Source organism: Pelophylax lessonae (genome assembly GCF_965119305.1).
Source record: "Pelophylax lessonae genome assembly, chromosome: 10".
In the NCBI taxonomy this organism is placed as follows: domain Eukaryota; kingdom Metazoa; phylum Chordata; class Amphibia; order Anura; family Ranidae; genus Pelophylax; species Pelophylax lessonae.
Genome location: NC_138777.1, coordinates 47,626,722 through 47,643,750, shown reverse-complemented (window position 1 = coordinate 47,643,750; position 17,029 = coordinate 47,626,722). Strand labels below are relative to the sequence as shown.

Genomic DNA, 17,029 nt, shown 5'->3' with positions numbered 1-17,029 from the left:
GCCATATTACAATGTAAGGACAGATCAGAGGTATACGGCTCCTGCAGAGCACCCTCAGGACAACTCCCTGCCTGGATCCTTCCAGTTAGAATTATTAGGGTCTGTTTCTGTGAGATTGGGCTTGTGTTGATGGCATCAGTTTAACATCAGTTTGAGATAATAAAAAATTCACAGACAGATGCATTTTATCTGTAGATGATCTTCTTCTGTCATGCATTTGACTTGTTTCAAGCAGGTTTTGCAATCCTATAGACTTGTATGGGCCTGCAAACCCCATCTGACCTGAACAAAAGCCCATCAACACAGACCAATATGAAGCTATCTAGTGTTTAGATTCCTAGAAGGAACCTCTACCTGAAAACTGAACATTGGCACCATATCGCACCATATCACAGTGAAAGGACAAATTAGAGATGTACAGCCCCCATAAAGCACCCAAAGGACACCTACCTCCTGCCAGCCTCCATCCAGTCATTTACTGGGGCACTGCAGAAGAAAACAGAAATCATTATTCACATGATTACAAGCTTTGTTACGATAACTCCAATGGCCACAGGCCTAAGTCATATTCCTCCCCAACATTGTGAAGGGCCATTCCCATCTTGACCTGTCTCTTCCTGGTTATAGTACTGTTAAAGGGTTAGCTCACCCTTATAAAAAAACAATATTCTATGCAGTCCACAAATACCATAAATCTAAACTCATCTAATCCAACAATCTAAAAGTATGCATTTGTGCTCCTCCCATAGCTGTAGACCATTTGTGCATGGATTGAAGTCTTCCTCAAACACTTCTGATAGTTTTACAGCTCCCCTATGTCCTCTTCTCTAGGAAGACCATCTGTTAAGATGGGAGCCCCCTAGCAGTAAAAAAGTGAGTGCTGTCCTTCTTCTAAACCCCACACATGCGCATCATGCTCTCTGCTGAGCAGATGAGCTCAGCGGCTGTGAAGGTAGGAAGAGGGTTGCAGCTGCTGGGGTCATCTGCAGCAATAAGAGATAGTGCTGCGCATGTGCAGGGCTCAGAAGGACGGTGCTCACTCTTGTACCACTAGGGGGCACTCATCTTAATATCTGGTCCTTCCTGGAAAAGAGGACAGGACGGAGCTGTGAAAACTATAAGAAAGAATTAATTAGCCTACAGGTATGGAAGGAGCGTAAATGCATAATTTTAAAATCAGATTAGTTTAGTGTTATGGAATGATGTTCATGGACTGTATAGGTGAACTAACCATTTAAAGTGCATTCTCACCCATACAGACTACTTTCGGAGATGAAGCATCATTTAAATAAGTATTTCAACCCCAAAACTAAAATGTAATATATTGCAGTTTACCAATCATTGGATGTGATGGCTACATTAGTTTACTTTTTTCAAGCTTTTTTTTTTACTTTCACCTGGTGATTCTGCCAATAATCCTGTCTTAGAATGACAGTGCTAACTTACTGCACTCTACAAGTTTGCCCCTTGCTTCAATTTGTTACTGTTTGCTTGATTTCCTGACTGCAGGGCTAATTCACAACCCCAGTGCTAATCCACAACCCCAGAGCTAAGCATAGGCCACCCACTGTTTCCTTAAAAGGGGAAAGTGACCACCAAACTGTTCCTATTGGACAGGTGATTGATGGATCATCACAGCTTAGCTTTCCGGGTTGGAGAGTTGCCCCCTAAGTTGCATCATTTGCATTTATGGACAAATGTGTGATAATTAAAAGGAAAACAGGAGTATAGGCGCTACAACCTTCCCACATAAAAGCTAAGCCTGGTGCTCGGACCTTGAGGCTGCTGAACCTTCCAACATACCAGTAAAATAGGCTACGCAGTTCGAACGTTAGTCCTTAGTCATGGCCATGAGCCATGACTAAGGACCAACATCCGAAACACGTAGGCTGTGTTAAAGCTTAGCTTTGTACATGTTTACCTAATAAATACTATTTTGGATGGAGTGCCGACCATCCCATTCCTTACTTGGAAATGTGTGAAAATTCAATGTATTAAGAACAGACACGTGCCCACCACTTGACAACAAAGCAGCCAATAACATTTTGCTTTTTTATGTCTCAAGAGAAATATCAGCAAACGAATTGGAGGATCGTATTGTTTCCTTCCACCAAGAACTGTTCTCATTTCAGAAAGACTGTGAGGTTCATTGTATTAAAAATGGAATTTCTTTCTTTCACATATTAGTCCGGACTTGTATAAGGGGTATTATCAAAGTGTAATTCTTAGCCAAAACCAGGCAGGTTGACATCCTGTGAAATGGGCACACTTCCAAAGAAGTAGTAGCTAGTTTACTGGAAGTACGTGATATTACTTGAAGATGATCTTTGGTTTAGTCCATTCCAATGGTTTTGATAGTCTTATGGTATAAGGATGGGTTGATGTGAATATTTAGGAGACGTGCCTGTATACAGATTATATATCCAAAACTTACCTCGGACTTCCAGTCTGCATTCAGTCTCTGCTGCTCCAAGTTCATTTACAGCTTTGCAGGTGTAGACACCTCCATCGAAGGGGCTAGGCTTTCTCAATTCTAGGGTCAGTACTCCCTGCTTACTGAAAGACCTGTAACGAGCCTCTCCAGACAGGTCCATCTTGTTCTTGTACCAAGTAATCTTGGGCTGTAGAAATTCAAGAGATGGTAGAAAAAGTCAGGAAGTGTGAGAATTATTTTACATATCTTAAAAATGATTAAATAAACAAGGGTGGATAAAAAAATCAATGATTTTTAAAAACAATAAATAAAAAAATCCGATTTTTTTTTTAGATTTTTATCAAATTTATTTTCATAAAATGCTTTTGAAGTAAAAAAATATCTAAAGATAATCTATTTAAGGTAAATTCATAATTTAGTTTATTCAACATGAAATGGAGCTTAGTTACGTAGCATAAGGCTGTATATTCTGCAATATTTACATTTTTGGTAAAAAGTGGCTTGGTCAGCTATGAATCTTCTTCAACATTACAAAACAATTTTAGTATCTTCTACTACAGCCTTTCTCAACCTTTTTCAACACAGAGGGACCCTTAAAATAACTTTCCTGTCTCAGAGAACCCCTGCTAAAAATGACTACATCTACAACTCATGATACATTAGTGTGATGGTCAGTGGGAAGAATGCTCCTTATACTTGTGGTCATTGGGAAAACTTATCCCCTTACAGATAGCTAAAAAAGATCAATGGTGCCAGTGGAAACTTATCTGAGAAGCAGAAATTGGTTATTGATCAAGAAACCCCTAGCAACCTCTGGAGGAACCCTAGGGTTCCATGGAACTCTACCTGAAAAACCCTGTTCTTAGTACCTGAAAGACTTGCAAAAATGTACTCGGGCACCTCATCCTCCTGTTTCCGGGGTTGTGGTCAGGTGGTGGACCTGTCCTAAAGTCAGACGCTTCTGGATGCAGGTCCATTCATTAATTTATTGTGCAACTATAGTTAATATCATTGAAGATGCCAAGATAGCATTGTTAAATAAACTGAAGCTGAACATATCTGACTTATTCTATCTTTTTGGTGGCCAAAATTGCAATAGCCACTGCCTGGAAAAGTTCAATGGTGGATCTCACCTTGTTGAAACGTAAGCTGACCTGGAATTTGCTTCACAAAAAGATGTGTGTGTCTTAAGGGATAAACAATTACCATTTGAAAAAAAAAAAAAGGGAAACCCTGGCACCCTTATTTACAGATACCGGATACCTAGAGGTGATCTCCTTGACAAGATGACGTTGGACCCCTGGATCCCTGGACAGACATTTCCTGTTCCCCTTCCTCCCCTTCTCTTCTTTTCCTGTTTTTGTTCTTTTGAGACTTTCTTTCCAAATTGCTCTCGATAATGATGTCAGGCCCTATATCCCAACTTCTAGTCCTATCGGTTGTTTATCATATATGTTGCATCACAGTGCAGCATCTGCTATATCTTAGAATTTACATTGTTAATATCTTTGATGGGAACACTCTGGGTTTGTACCCCTGGGTTAGCCCCTTGCTTCAAAACGACTCCCGTAAAAGGCTCATACTTGCTGGACTGTGCAGTGGAAGGACCGGTGCAAGCCGGCCTGCTTCCTCTGCATAGAGCCTCAGGAGGTCCTCATTGTAGATCATTCATTTGTTCCCCCCCCCCTTTTTATATGCATGTTTTCTTTTCCTTTTGAGTCAAGACTGGTCGTTATTGCAACTGTGGACTGTTTCCTGATAACTCAATAGTTGTGAGTACTACCAGATAGAGATGTAGGACCACGGCTTTTTTTCTCCTAGAATAGGTGCAGGTACCCCCTCTTCTGAGTCACCCCTTGTCTCCACTCCCTACCCACCTCAGAGCGCTGTCCTTTGGTTCCACCCTCTGCCCACCTGCCAGTACCCCCCCTCCCCTTTTAGAGAATACAGAACCAAGTATCATGTTGTGGTTCTAGGTAATTTGTATGGAATTGTTTAATGATAACTAGAAAAGCAGTAAAATAGATCCACTGGAATCAGCAACAATAGCCCCCCCCCCAACAATAGATCCCCCCAGCAGCGATAAATCTTACCTTGCAACAATAGAAAAAACAATAAAATAGATCCCCTGCAATCAGCAACAATAGACCCCCAGCAACAATAGCCTCCCCTGCAACAGTCTCCCCCCTCCAATAAATCCTCCCCTGCAACAATAGACTCCCCCCAACAACAATAGCCCCCGAGCAACAATAGTTCCCCCCAAGCACCAATAAATCCTCCCTCCACTGCAAAAAAGCCCCACCCACAACAAAATGCCCACCAGCAACAATGGATTCACCCCAGCAACCATAGATTCCCCAGCAGCCAGCATCAATAGGCCCTTCAGCTCACCCCACTGGCCCCAGCACCCCTTTGCCATTGCATACATTCAGACTGGAGGTTCCGAAACTGCGTTCCCCCACGTTCCCACTGAAAAAAAGCCCTGTGTAGGACTATATTGGCATCCCTCAATTTTGATACTACTGTATGCTTTTACCATTCTTGATAGTCTCAACAATGTAAAAACGCTTACTATGTTGTAATACTCTATTTTTTAATACTAATAAATAAGATTGAAACAGAAACCCTGTTCTACTAGATAAAGGCTAAAATGTGTTTGTTATAGGAAATACAGTACATTTGTGCATTTATTATTTAATCAATGTATGAGCCATTGGTATCCATATCTGTGTATGTACTGTACATAAACAAGACAAAGCTCTTACCCTGGGTGTCCCACGTATGGAACAGCTGAGAGTCGCATTGTATCCTGCAACTACAGAACGGTTCACAAGTGGATGCGTAAACTTGGGGGCCTCCCCAAACTCATGCTCCTTGTAATTGGGAGGTTTATATTCGGTGCCTGGGGAAAGGAAGAAAAAAGCATTCAATTAGCAAGCTAAGATGCCCTTATGTATCTACACTGGATAGATTTTCTTCTAGTGGAACAAAGACTAGATTTGTTTCATGCAATGTGCTAGGTAATGTAATGCACAGGACACAGGATAGAATAAAAAGGATAGAAAATATTGCAGAAATGCTTCAATGGAAACATAAGGTGGAACTCAATGGTAAGTATTGCTTTACTGTGTGATCTCACCCAGGAAACAAAACATATGTGAAGGCCAGAAGTAAGATTTTTCTTTGTTCTGGTATGAGCGTGATTATTCCCAACCCCGAATAACAATTTCAGCTCTATGACAGTTTTTGTATCTCAGCAGATTTTTTTTTTTATATTAACATTGCCATCACATAAACATATCAGCTCACACTTGGCGTTGCTGTCCTATTAATTAAAGGTGGGAATTATAATTGAGTAATGACTGTGTGATTAAATCCCTTACTGTATTAATTAAAAGCTATGACCGTGTAACTTGTTCTATAATTATTGCTTCATCACCTGTGTATCTTGTGCTTATTTAATGAGAAGTATAGATTGTTGTTAACCACTTGCTGACCGCCGCACGACTATTTATTGCGGCGGTCAGCCCCGTACAGGCAAAGTGACGTAGTACTACGTCGCTAGCCTGAGAGCCTCCAGGGGGCGAGTGTGCGCCGCCGGAGGCGCGCTCCCGCCCCCGCTCATTCCCTAACAAGTCCGCGCGTGTAACCGTCGGACCCGATGTCCGCCGATCACTCACGATCTCCCCGTGGAGAGGGAGAAAGGCAGGCGGCTAATGTAAACAAAGCCGCCTGTCATTCTCTCTGATCTAACTCCAGAGATCATACAATCCTGCTATGTAGGATCGTATGTCTCTGTGGTTACATCACTAGCCACACCCCTTTACAGTAAGAAACACGCCCCTAGGGACACACTTAACCCCTGCATCACCAATAAAGTTAACCCCTTCCCTGCCAGTGTCATTTTTACAGTAACAGTGCATATGTATAGCAGTAATTAGTAATGTCACTGGTACCCCCAAAAGTGTAAAAAATGTCAGTCAAGGGTCCGATCTTTCCACCGCAATGTCGCAGTCCCGCAAAAAAAATTGCAGATTGCCGCCATTACTCATTAAAAAAAAAAACCACCAAAAATGACAGAAATCTTTCCCTTAGTTAGTAAACGCAATAACTTTTGCGCAAACCAATCAAAATACACTTATTGCAATTTTTTTTTTACCAAACATATGTAGCAGAAAACAAATTGGCCTAAAATGTTAAAAAAATTAGATTTTTACATTTTTTTGGGGGGAATTTCATATAAAAAAATGTGAAAAATATTGTTATTTTTTCAAAATTGTCGCTCTTTTTTTTGTTTATAGCGCAAAAAGTAAAAATCGCACAGGTGATCAAATACCACCAAATGAAAGCTCTGATAGGAGCCAATCACACAAGCAGGAAATTATGTTTCTGGGGTGTGGTCAGAACACATTCTGTGTACAGAGCATCTCCAGGTAGCCCTATTGCATTTGCAGAAAATTACAACAGCTGCAGATTGAAAAGCTGTGATTGGATGGCGAAACGCGTCTAGAGATTGGCTGAGCGTACCCTGACGTCACTTCGGCCGGTGAAGCACACGCTGCGGGAGCAGCGTACCACCGAGCCGTGCTTTATCTGCCTTGAAATTGTTATGTTTGTAAGTAAGTTTCTACAGCAATAAATTCTTTTATCTGAACGTACTTCACCATGGATGGACTTTTATTCTTTATGAGGGGACTCAGAATCTAAGAAGAACCATCTCTGAGGATCTCTCCCATTTAATTGTGGATCCCAGGCTGTCAGAAAGAGGCTGTGACTACACTACAGGATTTACATTGAATGCATATGTACCAAACGATTTGTAGTTATATCTACAACCGTGTTGGAGTTGAGCTCTGGAGTGTCCACATTCGGTGCTGATCCATATGGAATTCATTGAGGTCGGTGAATCCAGCTGGGACATTCTACAAACATCCCCTTAAGCCTGTTTGACCCTTATGCTATATGGTATCTGGGTCCCATCTATCTAGTGAGCGCAATCCACTTTATCTTCACTGGTGTTGGGATTTGCTGCACATTAAGATATATCACTTTTGTTGGACCTATTTCATCATAATCATTCACTTGGGATTTTTTGATGGACTTTTAGTTTTGGACTCTCATGTATTATTTATTTATACAAATTCATTTACACTAGCGCTGCACATTTCTTTTTATTTTTTGTACTATTGGTCACTTTTTTGTCTAGTGATTGGTGCTAGCTGCTTTGTTACTCACCAGTTAGCGCAGTAATTTTTTGCTTCCTCATTCACTACTTTATACATTTTCTGCTTAGTTGTTTTTAAATAAATATATACTTGCATTTATTGGTGTGTGTTTAAAAGAAATGTATGGCTAAGGCTTTTTTGGCCTTTTGTGGGTCATAGGAGTGCACTTATTGCTCTCTTGTGACCCAGAGTCAGCTAATAGTAGGATATTGCCTGCTATCAACTTACATCATAGAGGTCCCCCAGGCCCTGGAGGGACCCCTCCCCAGCCTGGTGCTCCAGTGAGCGCTGGAGGGGCACAGCGGAGAGCACTGACTGACAGTCACTGCTCTCCTCTCTAATCAGACCGAGAACTAAGTGATCAGTGGTCATGTGATCGCTCAGTTCTTGCTCTTATAGCTGATGTGGGACAGCTGCAGCATAGAGGTGAGCAAGTATGTTTGTGTATATTATATACTTCATGCATCTTTAAATATCCACATAGAAATGAAATATTAAAAAGAAAGTCCTTAGGCAGATATGCTGTTATTTTACTGGGAACACCTGCAAAGGAAAATTATTATTTTTGTCCATTCTTCCCTCCGAAATAGCTTGTTTACCATTCGTAAACCTGTAAATTATGCTAAGAGATTCTTGAATCCTTTAATTTTGTGAAAACAACCTCCTGTCTATGGGAAGAATTAATTCTACATAATTGTTATTGAAAGGAGAGACTTATGGTTCACTCTGACAGGTGATAAGCCTGACAGGCAGCAGCTCATCGCCTGGAGTTTCCAGGCATTATATGGATTGTTTGATAGAATCCATTCATCACTATAATTGAACGGAGCTGTCATTCAAACACAGTGCCTCGCTGGTCTCCTTTTATGACTGCTGATAACTGCTAGAGCAATAGCCTGTGCAATGAGCGAATGACAGCTCTGTAATGAATAGGACCTGACAATTTTGTTGAAAACACACAAGTAAATGTTGGACCACAAGCTGTATCTATCTTAACAAGCCCTTAAAGGGATTTTCTATAAAAGTGTCCCATTTTCTCCTGGCATCCATAGTCATTCTTTCTTTTGTACCATTGCTATTAACAGCTAAAATCGGACTAGGTTTTATAGACAAGCTAGCTTTTGTTCCTCTAGTTTTGAAGTAGTTATGTAAGTCGTAATGTGATTTCAACTCTACAAACATAGTACAATGGCTTCTCTTGGTGCCTGCCATTTGCCAAGTAGATTTTTATACTTCAATGTGAATCCAGGGAAAATACAATCATGTTTGTGGTATGGTGATAAGGTTCATACTTGGCCCTTAGATAGTTACTACTGATGAGGAAAAGGGAAGCAGCCATTTTATTTATCAAATATTTATTTATGATTATGAAACATGGATTTATAATTAGGCAGATATATTGGATGTATATATTGTGAGAAGTCCTATTGTATAACAGCTGTTGTATTCAAAAGCCATTTACAGCTCCAGCTGTTAAGATTGCTATCTCGACCCTTGAAGACCTGTTTAGCCAACAAGCTTTGGAAGTGACACATCTATGTTAAAATGACCACCCGCATATCAAAGGATGTTACCAAAGACTCATATGTGACTTTACAGAAACTAGATAGCTAGGTTCCACCCACTTTAGAATGTAAAAAACTGTATTAGAAACCCTAGCTAGATAGAGCAATGATTATTAAGCCAACAGAATGTAATGTGATTGACTTGCTCTCCAAACATGTCTTCCTATCTACATGTTTGTCTAAATAAATGTAATTTTCAATCTGGCTTCAACAGTCTAAATGTTACTGAAACCCGTGAGTTTTGGGGTTACCCTTACACTACTGTTGCCTGTGTGTGAGTCTTGTGTCCTTTTCAGGGGTCAATGCTAGGCTAGGACTTTCATAACAGAGTATTTTCTTTATAGCATTTCTGGCCTAGTCTAGATCTTCGACTTTATAGGAACTACTCTCTTGACTCAGTACTTCAAAGAGTCTTTTTCCTGGTGTCTGGAACATCTCTACCTTCTCAGCAAAACCTCCTTTGTAACTGGTTTGCATTGTGATGACTTCAAATGTGGAATCTTTTCTAAAGGTGTACTTTTCTTTTACTTTTGAGCCAAGAAATGATCCCTAAGTGAACAGGACCCACAGCAAAACGTTTAGGGGCACTCTGCCTCTCAAATCTTAATCTCAAGGGAAATGTCTCTACCGATACAGTATATTAACTGCTTTCATAACAACTGCAAAAAAGTTCTTAAACATATACATTAATTCCACCCACATGAAAAAGTCAAGCACCATTGCTACCTTCATAAATTACTCTGTAGCAAGACAGCTCTGGGCTTCACCAAAGCCACAAGATCTGCTATTGTTATAGTAATCCCCTTGACCATGACTATGTCTAGGGGCGAAAAGGCCACTGACAACCAGCATCCTGGGGCTACAATATATTTAGCTTTGATTATCTGGTTTTAGCTTCCCAAAAGTCATCATGTCTGGATATATAATGTCACAGTGGAGGTGTGTGACAACTATCTGTGGGGAAGTGCTGAAGAACATGTATAATGACATAAAATTAAGGATTTTTTTGTTAAGTTTTTAAACTCTCTGTAAAATCCTGTTCTTATAGTCAGTTGAGGGACACAGCAAATCTTTAAACTTTGGGTTATACTGCTGCCTAAAGAAGGATTGGACACTGTAAAGCAGCCCAGGCTAACCCTCCTACTATGAGTACATCTCAGCTTTATGGCAAAGCAGTACATAGAGCATGATCATAAGCACAGGGAAGTAATACCTGTGGCCCTCAATGGAGTCCAAAACAAGGATTTACTGTAAAAAAAAAAAAAAAGGAATAAGTCTATTTAAAATAAGCCGCAGCTGGAAGATTGACTCTCAAAGTCCAATCTGCATCCAATCAGTGAAGAGAAATTTATTTTGGTAAACCTAAGCCAGACAGAAGGCAAAAAAAAAAAATGTCCTGGTTCAGGTGAAAGGCTGAAACTAACCCAAAAAAGAAGGAAGTCCTGGGTCTCAACAAACCTTGTCCCTATACAAAAGTAAAGTTCCTTGCAAGATAAGGCCATATGTTCAGTCACTCAGTTCACAGAGGTGTTGGTTATAAGGAATAACACCTTGTGGATGAGAGTTGAGAAAGGAATGTCTCTTATATGTTCAAATGGTTTCTGAAGCTCAGCGAGAACCAGATTCAGATCTCATGGTGTCACAGGGGACTGACCAGAGGTGCTACATAAGAGAGGCCAAAAATCTGAAAACAAGATAGAAAGAGCAGAAACCTAACCCTTGACAGTGCAGATAGCCAAACAGTGGTCCAAACCCAGCTGATTGAAGGAGAACAGTCTTTCCATGGAGAAGCTCCTATGGTGGAAGCTCAGAGACTTACACAAAATGTGATTAAAGTGTCTGATAATAGAACTTGCAGTAAGTAGCCTTCCTAGCGTATATCATTGTAGGAATCACAGATTAGGAGATGCCCATGTCTTGCAGAACTTATGCTTCAACAGCTATACCATTAAAGTCAGTGAACCTGAAGCAGGATAGCAAATTGGTCCTTGAGACAGAAGATCTTGACAATATGGCAGAGCCAATGGAGTGTGCCACATTGGCCTAGGCCAGTCTGGAGTGATGGGATCATCAGAATTCACGCTGTTTTGATCCTTAAAGTCAGAAAAACAAGTAGTTTCAGGGGAGGGAAGGCATAGATCGGGTGACTAAGTTCCCAACACAAATAGGGTGCCCAGGGTTCCTCCCCAGCCCAACAGGCTGGCATCCACCGTGAAGGATTTCCCCAACTCCCAGTGTAGGAAGGTAATGAGAGACCTGGGGTGGATGCCACCTATGAATTTGGGAATGGTTAACTTGTTGTAGTAAAAACATTGAAATTGTTCTGCCTTAGGGACTGGGGCAATAACACCTTGGTCTAGAAGACCTGATAGGTCTCGATGGAGATCTGCTAGTCTGTGTGGTAACAGAGGAGGGTTGGAGGTGAGAAACTGAAGAGGGGGCAGCAATGAAACAGTTAAATTACCACCTCCTGAACCCAAGCGACAATGGTGCAAGTTGTCCAAGCATTTGTAAAGATTACCAAACACCACCCCCTCCTTATCTGGACAGTGGGGAGACATTTTCATGCGTAGTAAAGCTTGTCTGCAGATTTTTCACACTTGGAATGCTGAATGTTGCAGGTGGACTGGGAACCAAGCTTGAAGGACATTGAGGGAGAGGAGGAAAGCAAGGGACATTTCTCAACAGTCAGGGAAAGGGAAGATTTTGCAGTCTGATCCTGTCTTTTTTTTATCTCACTCTTCCCCCAATAGCATTCTTAAACAGTTTGGTCCGAAGAAACATACTCCTTTTAGGGTAAAGCCGATCAAATGCTTATTACACAAGGGCTCTGCAGTCCAGTACTTAAACCAAAGTACTCTATGCATGTGTACTGATAACATAAGACCCATGGGCGAGATGAGATGGAGAGTGTACAGCAAACTATCACAACTGAAATTAAAATATGATGGCATACACTGGCGTTTCAGGTTGCAGATGTTGATACCATCAGTAGGCAGGCTAGAAGTAGTCCTGGAGCCATTAGGGTGGGAGCTTTGGCCACCTGGTAAAGTAGGACTCCACCCTCCCCGTATCTAGAATCAGACATGTTGTAATCTACTGCAACATTAGATGCAGGGATAGAGGTAAGGTTGAATGGATGGCTAGGTGGGACCAAAGTCACTTTAGGCAGGCAGAAAAAACAGGTCGAACTTCCACATGGATCTTTGCAAGCAGGAGTAGCAGCAGGGAGCTGCTTTTTCAATGCTTCTGGCAGAAGCATGCAAAATTCCACACAGCAAATGGCACAAGTGCTCAGTCCCACAACATTAACTTCTTCTGCAGTGGAAAACTGGGGAAAAATGGGGAATTTTAAAAAGAGATCAGCAGCCTATGTAAAAGTAGCTCCCTGTATTCAGCCTGATCAGCCAACTCACGGAGTCTTCGGAGATCTAGCTATGACAATGGCTATAAACCTGGAAAGCGCTTAACAGCCAACTTTTACCAGAGTGCTAAAAGCATCTTATGTGGAACACAGTGCCTGAAGGTAACTTCCAGGCTATCCCCACAACTTCCAGTCCAGCACATCTCCAAAAGGATGGCCACACTGGATAGCTGCAATCCTAGAGACAAGTTCAAGCAGTCATGTAGAGAAAAGAAAATTGAAGAGGAAGAGAAAAAATGTGAGCAAAAAAAACAAAGAATTTTGTTAGTATTTTGCACAGCAGAGCTGAACAAAAGATGTCCATCATCCTAGGACACTAGCATAAAATGGAGGCATGCTGGTAGTAGAAGAGATTTTCCCGGGTTAGCCTATTGGGTTTTTTTTGTTAGCCAGTGTCCAGTCCTCCTGTAGGAGGCAGAATAACCCGAATGCTAAATAATTTCTGTCCTTTAATGGACAAGAAAGAAATCTGTCTGACATACCCAAGCAAGTAGTGACTATCTGTAAGACCAGGAGGAATGCAACAGAACCCACCCAGAACTGTTGGAAAAATTCTCTCCCAATTCTTACCTTCCTGTCTGTAAATTACTTTAGTAAAGGAAACCCATAGGGAGAAAATGGTGGGCTACCATTGGTGATCACCTTTTAGTTGTGTGAATGTTATGCTGATAAGTTGCTTCAATATTTTCCCTGACCCAGGGCATATCTGGTAAATTCTGATCTAAAAGTCAGCATGATGACCAGGCAGTAATCAAATTCAGAAGGAGAGATCAACAATGGCAAATTTCTCCCCCTATGCGTTTCCTATAAAAGCAAGGACAAAATTATCAAGTAGTAGAAGACAGAACTTTAACCAGAGGGATTAGCACATACAAGGATATATGCTCCATCTGTAAAGGTATTTGGGTAGTAATATAGTCAGGACCGTATAACATGGGGCAAAATTGTTGTGGGGACCAAAAGCAGCGGATCCTTAAGCCCGCACTGCCCACAAATAGTTGATAAATGGATTTAGCTATCACTCAGGAGATGAGGGCGGAATTGAATGTTGGGGGCGCTGGTGATTGGTTGGGTATTATGTCTGCAGCCTGTGCAGTGACTGACCAGCTTGGTAAGGTAACCCTGCCCTGAGAGTGCCTGTCAATCCCTGGCACAGTCACACTGACCCCTCTCCCTCACTATGCCCAACAAGCCACAGACCATCGACCCACTGAAGAACTTCTTTGATGGAGGGTTCAGTTGGGTTTGCCTGGTGTACGCCTTACATCCTTTGGACACTATCAATGTCAGACTGCTGAGGGAGGGAGCAATACAGGGGTCTGTGGAAGGAGGGGAGGGGGTCCTGTGTAATGATGGAGGTAATATGGGGAGGCGGGTCCTGTGTAATGGTGGGGGTAGTATGGGGGAGGGATCCTGTGTAATAAAAGGGGTAGCATGGGGCAGGGGGTCCTATGTAAAGGTTGGGGGTAGTATGGGGAAGGGGTCTTGTGTAATGATGGCGGTAGTATGGGGGAGAGGGTCATGTGTAATGATGAGGGAAGTATGGGGAAGGTGGGCCTTTGTAAGGAATGGATGGGTGTAGTATGGGGGAGAGGGTCCTATGTAAGGATGGGGGTAGTGTGGGGAAGGGGGTCTTGTGTAGTGATGGGGGTAGTATGGGGGAGAAGGTCCTGTGTAAAGATGGGGGTAGTGGGGGGGGGGAGTCTTGTGTAATGATGGAGGGGGAGCCCAAGAAAATGTTTGCCCAGGGTCCAATCAATATTAAAGATGGCCCTGAATATATTCATCTGCCTAAAGTCAACTTCTTACCTGACTTTAGTATAGTTGCAAAGTCCTTGGAAGTTATAGGATTTTCGCTGAGTCCACACATGTTCTCACTAAAAACTCGGAAGTGGTACTGATTACCCATGATCAGATCAGACGCTACGCAGTGCAGACGTCTGTAGTGTTCAAACACGGTGAACCATTCCTGAGAAAATAAGTGGTGAGAAAAGAATATAAATATCATGGTAGCAATATGTGACAACATAATATTCTATTCCCCTCCCCAAAACTCACCATAGTCTTCTTATCTGCTTTTTGGATGGTATAACCCGTTATCTCAGTATTTCCGTCATCCTGGGGTGGAGCCCATTCTAGAGCCACATTGAATCCCCATACTTCCACAATTTTCAATTTCTGAGGAGCACTGGGCTTGTCTACAAAATAAGGATTCCTCATAAAATTCCATACGAAACACAGGCAATATTTTAGCTAGGTCTTGTAGCTGTCTGTGTAGTTTTCCTAATTTATAGCCACTTACCCACAATTTGGATAATGACGGTAGCTGAGTCCTCACAGTTCTCAATCTGGATCTTAACTTGGTACTCTCCAGAGTGATGCCTCTCAGCAGATCTGATGAACAGGATGGTATCAGCTTCACTGTTCCTGATACCGATCTGTTTTGGATCAATTGGCTGTCCATCCTTTAGCCAGGTGACCACGGGGCGAGGCTTTCCCTATAACAACACACACCATAAAATGGTAATACAGCCAAACAATGGTCAAAAACAAACACCTGTGACAATGTCATGCCAATGTCTTGAATGTTACATTCGAGCTTGGGATGCACAGATGCATTACAAAAAGTACAAATTTTCCTGAATGAAACCACATTCACAGTTACAATTTTGTTCATTTGAGAAAAATAGTTTTGCCTGATCCTTTGATTTTCCTCATCACTGTGGTCAAAACTATTAATTGATTTGACTCCACTAAGGATTCAAAAATCAAAAGAATGCTCTGAAAACAAGGTTTTTCAAATGAGAACCTATTGGTTTCTGGCCAGCCTAAATTAATATGTTTGGTGTTTATTTATATGCAGGCTGTAGTATATCAAAATCAAAGTAATTAGTGGGCTGGACTAAGTGGAATTCATTCTCAAGGGGCATATTAGGTCTTCTCATGTCACTCCTGCTTAATTCCATGATTATAGCACTTTGCTATACTGTATAAAGTTAAAGAAAAAATTGCAGCTCACTTTGATCAAACGATAGAACCATTCCTTAAATGCCTCAAATCACCATCCTTATCTCAAATCACCCATCCCCCAAAGCAGCAAACAATTACCTGTAGGAACCTTCGTCACTTTAACCCCTCTCTCCTCTATTCTGCTACTGACCACCTACATTACATAATCTCTCCCTTGTCCTGTCCTGACCTGGCCACCTCTGTTTACAACAGCTCACTCTCATCATCACTTGATGCACTTGCTCCTCTAACTACACGCAGAATCAAGCCCCGACCATTGCAACCCTAGCAAACTGACAAGAGTAGAAATCTCAAGAGACACTGCCGTGCTCTTGAACGACGGTGGCGCAAAACCAAATGCCTGCAGGACTTCACCCTATATAAATCTTCCCTCCAAACATACAATTCATGCCTCCATGCTGCCAAACAAGCCTACTTTGTCTCTCTTATTACTACCCTGTCATCCAGTCCCCGTCGGCTCTTCTCAACTTTTAACTCTCTGCTTCGTCCCCCACCCCCTCTACTCAATAACTCAATTACTGCCCAAGAGATTGCCAATCACTTCAAAGATAAGGTTGATGCAATACGTGAGGACACCGCCACTGTGCGCACATCTTCCCCACTCAACATACCTTGCCTAAAAGTACAGTCAACACTCTCCTCCTTTGAACTGGCTACTACTGAAGAGGTTAAAAACATTTTCTCAGATGCCCGCCTAACCACCTGCTCCCTGGATCCTGTTCCCTCACAACTACTACAGACACCCTCTTATTCTATCCTATGCTCCCTTACTCACATCTTTAATCTCTCCCTCTCTAGTGGCACCTTCCCCTCCCCTCTAAAACATGCGCAGATCACTCCCATACTTAAAAAGCCCTCACTGGACCCCACCAACCTGAACAACTTAAGACCCATCTCACTGCTCCCATTCACGTCTAAACTTCTGGAACGCTTGGTCTACAACCGTCTCAGCTCCTACCTCAGTGAAAATAACCTTCTTGATCCCTTACAGTCTGGCTTTCGCTCACAGCACTCCACAGAAACTGCCTTACTAAAACTCACCAATGATCTACTAACTGCCAAAACTAATGGCCACTACTCCATACTCTTACTACTACTTACTACCTCTCTGCGGCCTTTGACACTGTTGACCACCCACTCCTTCTTAATAAACTCTGTTCCCTTGGCCTCCAAGATTCAGCTCTATCTTGGTTCTCCTCCTACCTATCGCAGCGCTCCTTCAGTGTTACCCACAACTCTACCTCCTCCTCCCCATTGCCCCTTTCTGTGGGGGTTCCCCAAGGCTCTGTTCTTGTACCCCTCCTCTTCTCTATCTACACCACCTCCCTCGGTCACTTGATAACCGCCCACA

At 42.1% G+C, this 17,029-nt stretch overlaps 1 protein-coding gene across 1 annotated transcript in view; it reads right to left on the bottom strand.

Annotated features, from left to right (window-relative positions):
* Positions 1-449: 449 nt before the first annotated feature.
* MYBPC3 (myosin binding protein C3) overlaps positions 450-17,029 on the bottom strand; it is a 201,763-nt gene continuing 185,183 nt past the window's right edge. Inside the window, exons 25-30 of the mRNA XM_082271091.1 lie at positions 14,951-15,146; positions 14,707-14,846; positions 14,458-14,617; positions 5,200-5,336; positions 2,435-2,621; positions 450-486 (exon numbers count right to left, since the gene is read on the bottom strand). Of these exons, the coding sequence (XP_082127217.1) occupies positions 476-486; positions 2,435-2,621; positions 5,200-5,336; positions 14,458-14,617; positions 14,707-14,846; positions 14,951-15,146 (831 nt within the window). The 3' untranslated portion in view covers positions 450-475. The remainder of the gene's footprint in view (positions 487-2,434; positions 2,622-5,199; positions 5,337-14,457; positions 14,618-14,706; positions 14,847-14,950; positions 15,147-17,029) is intronic.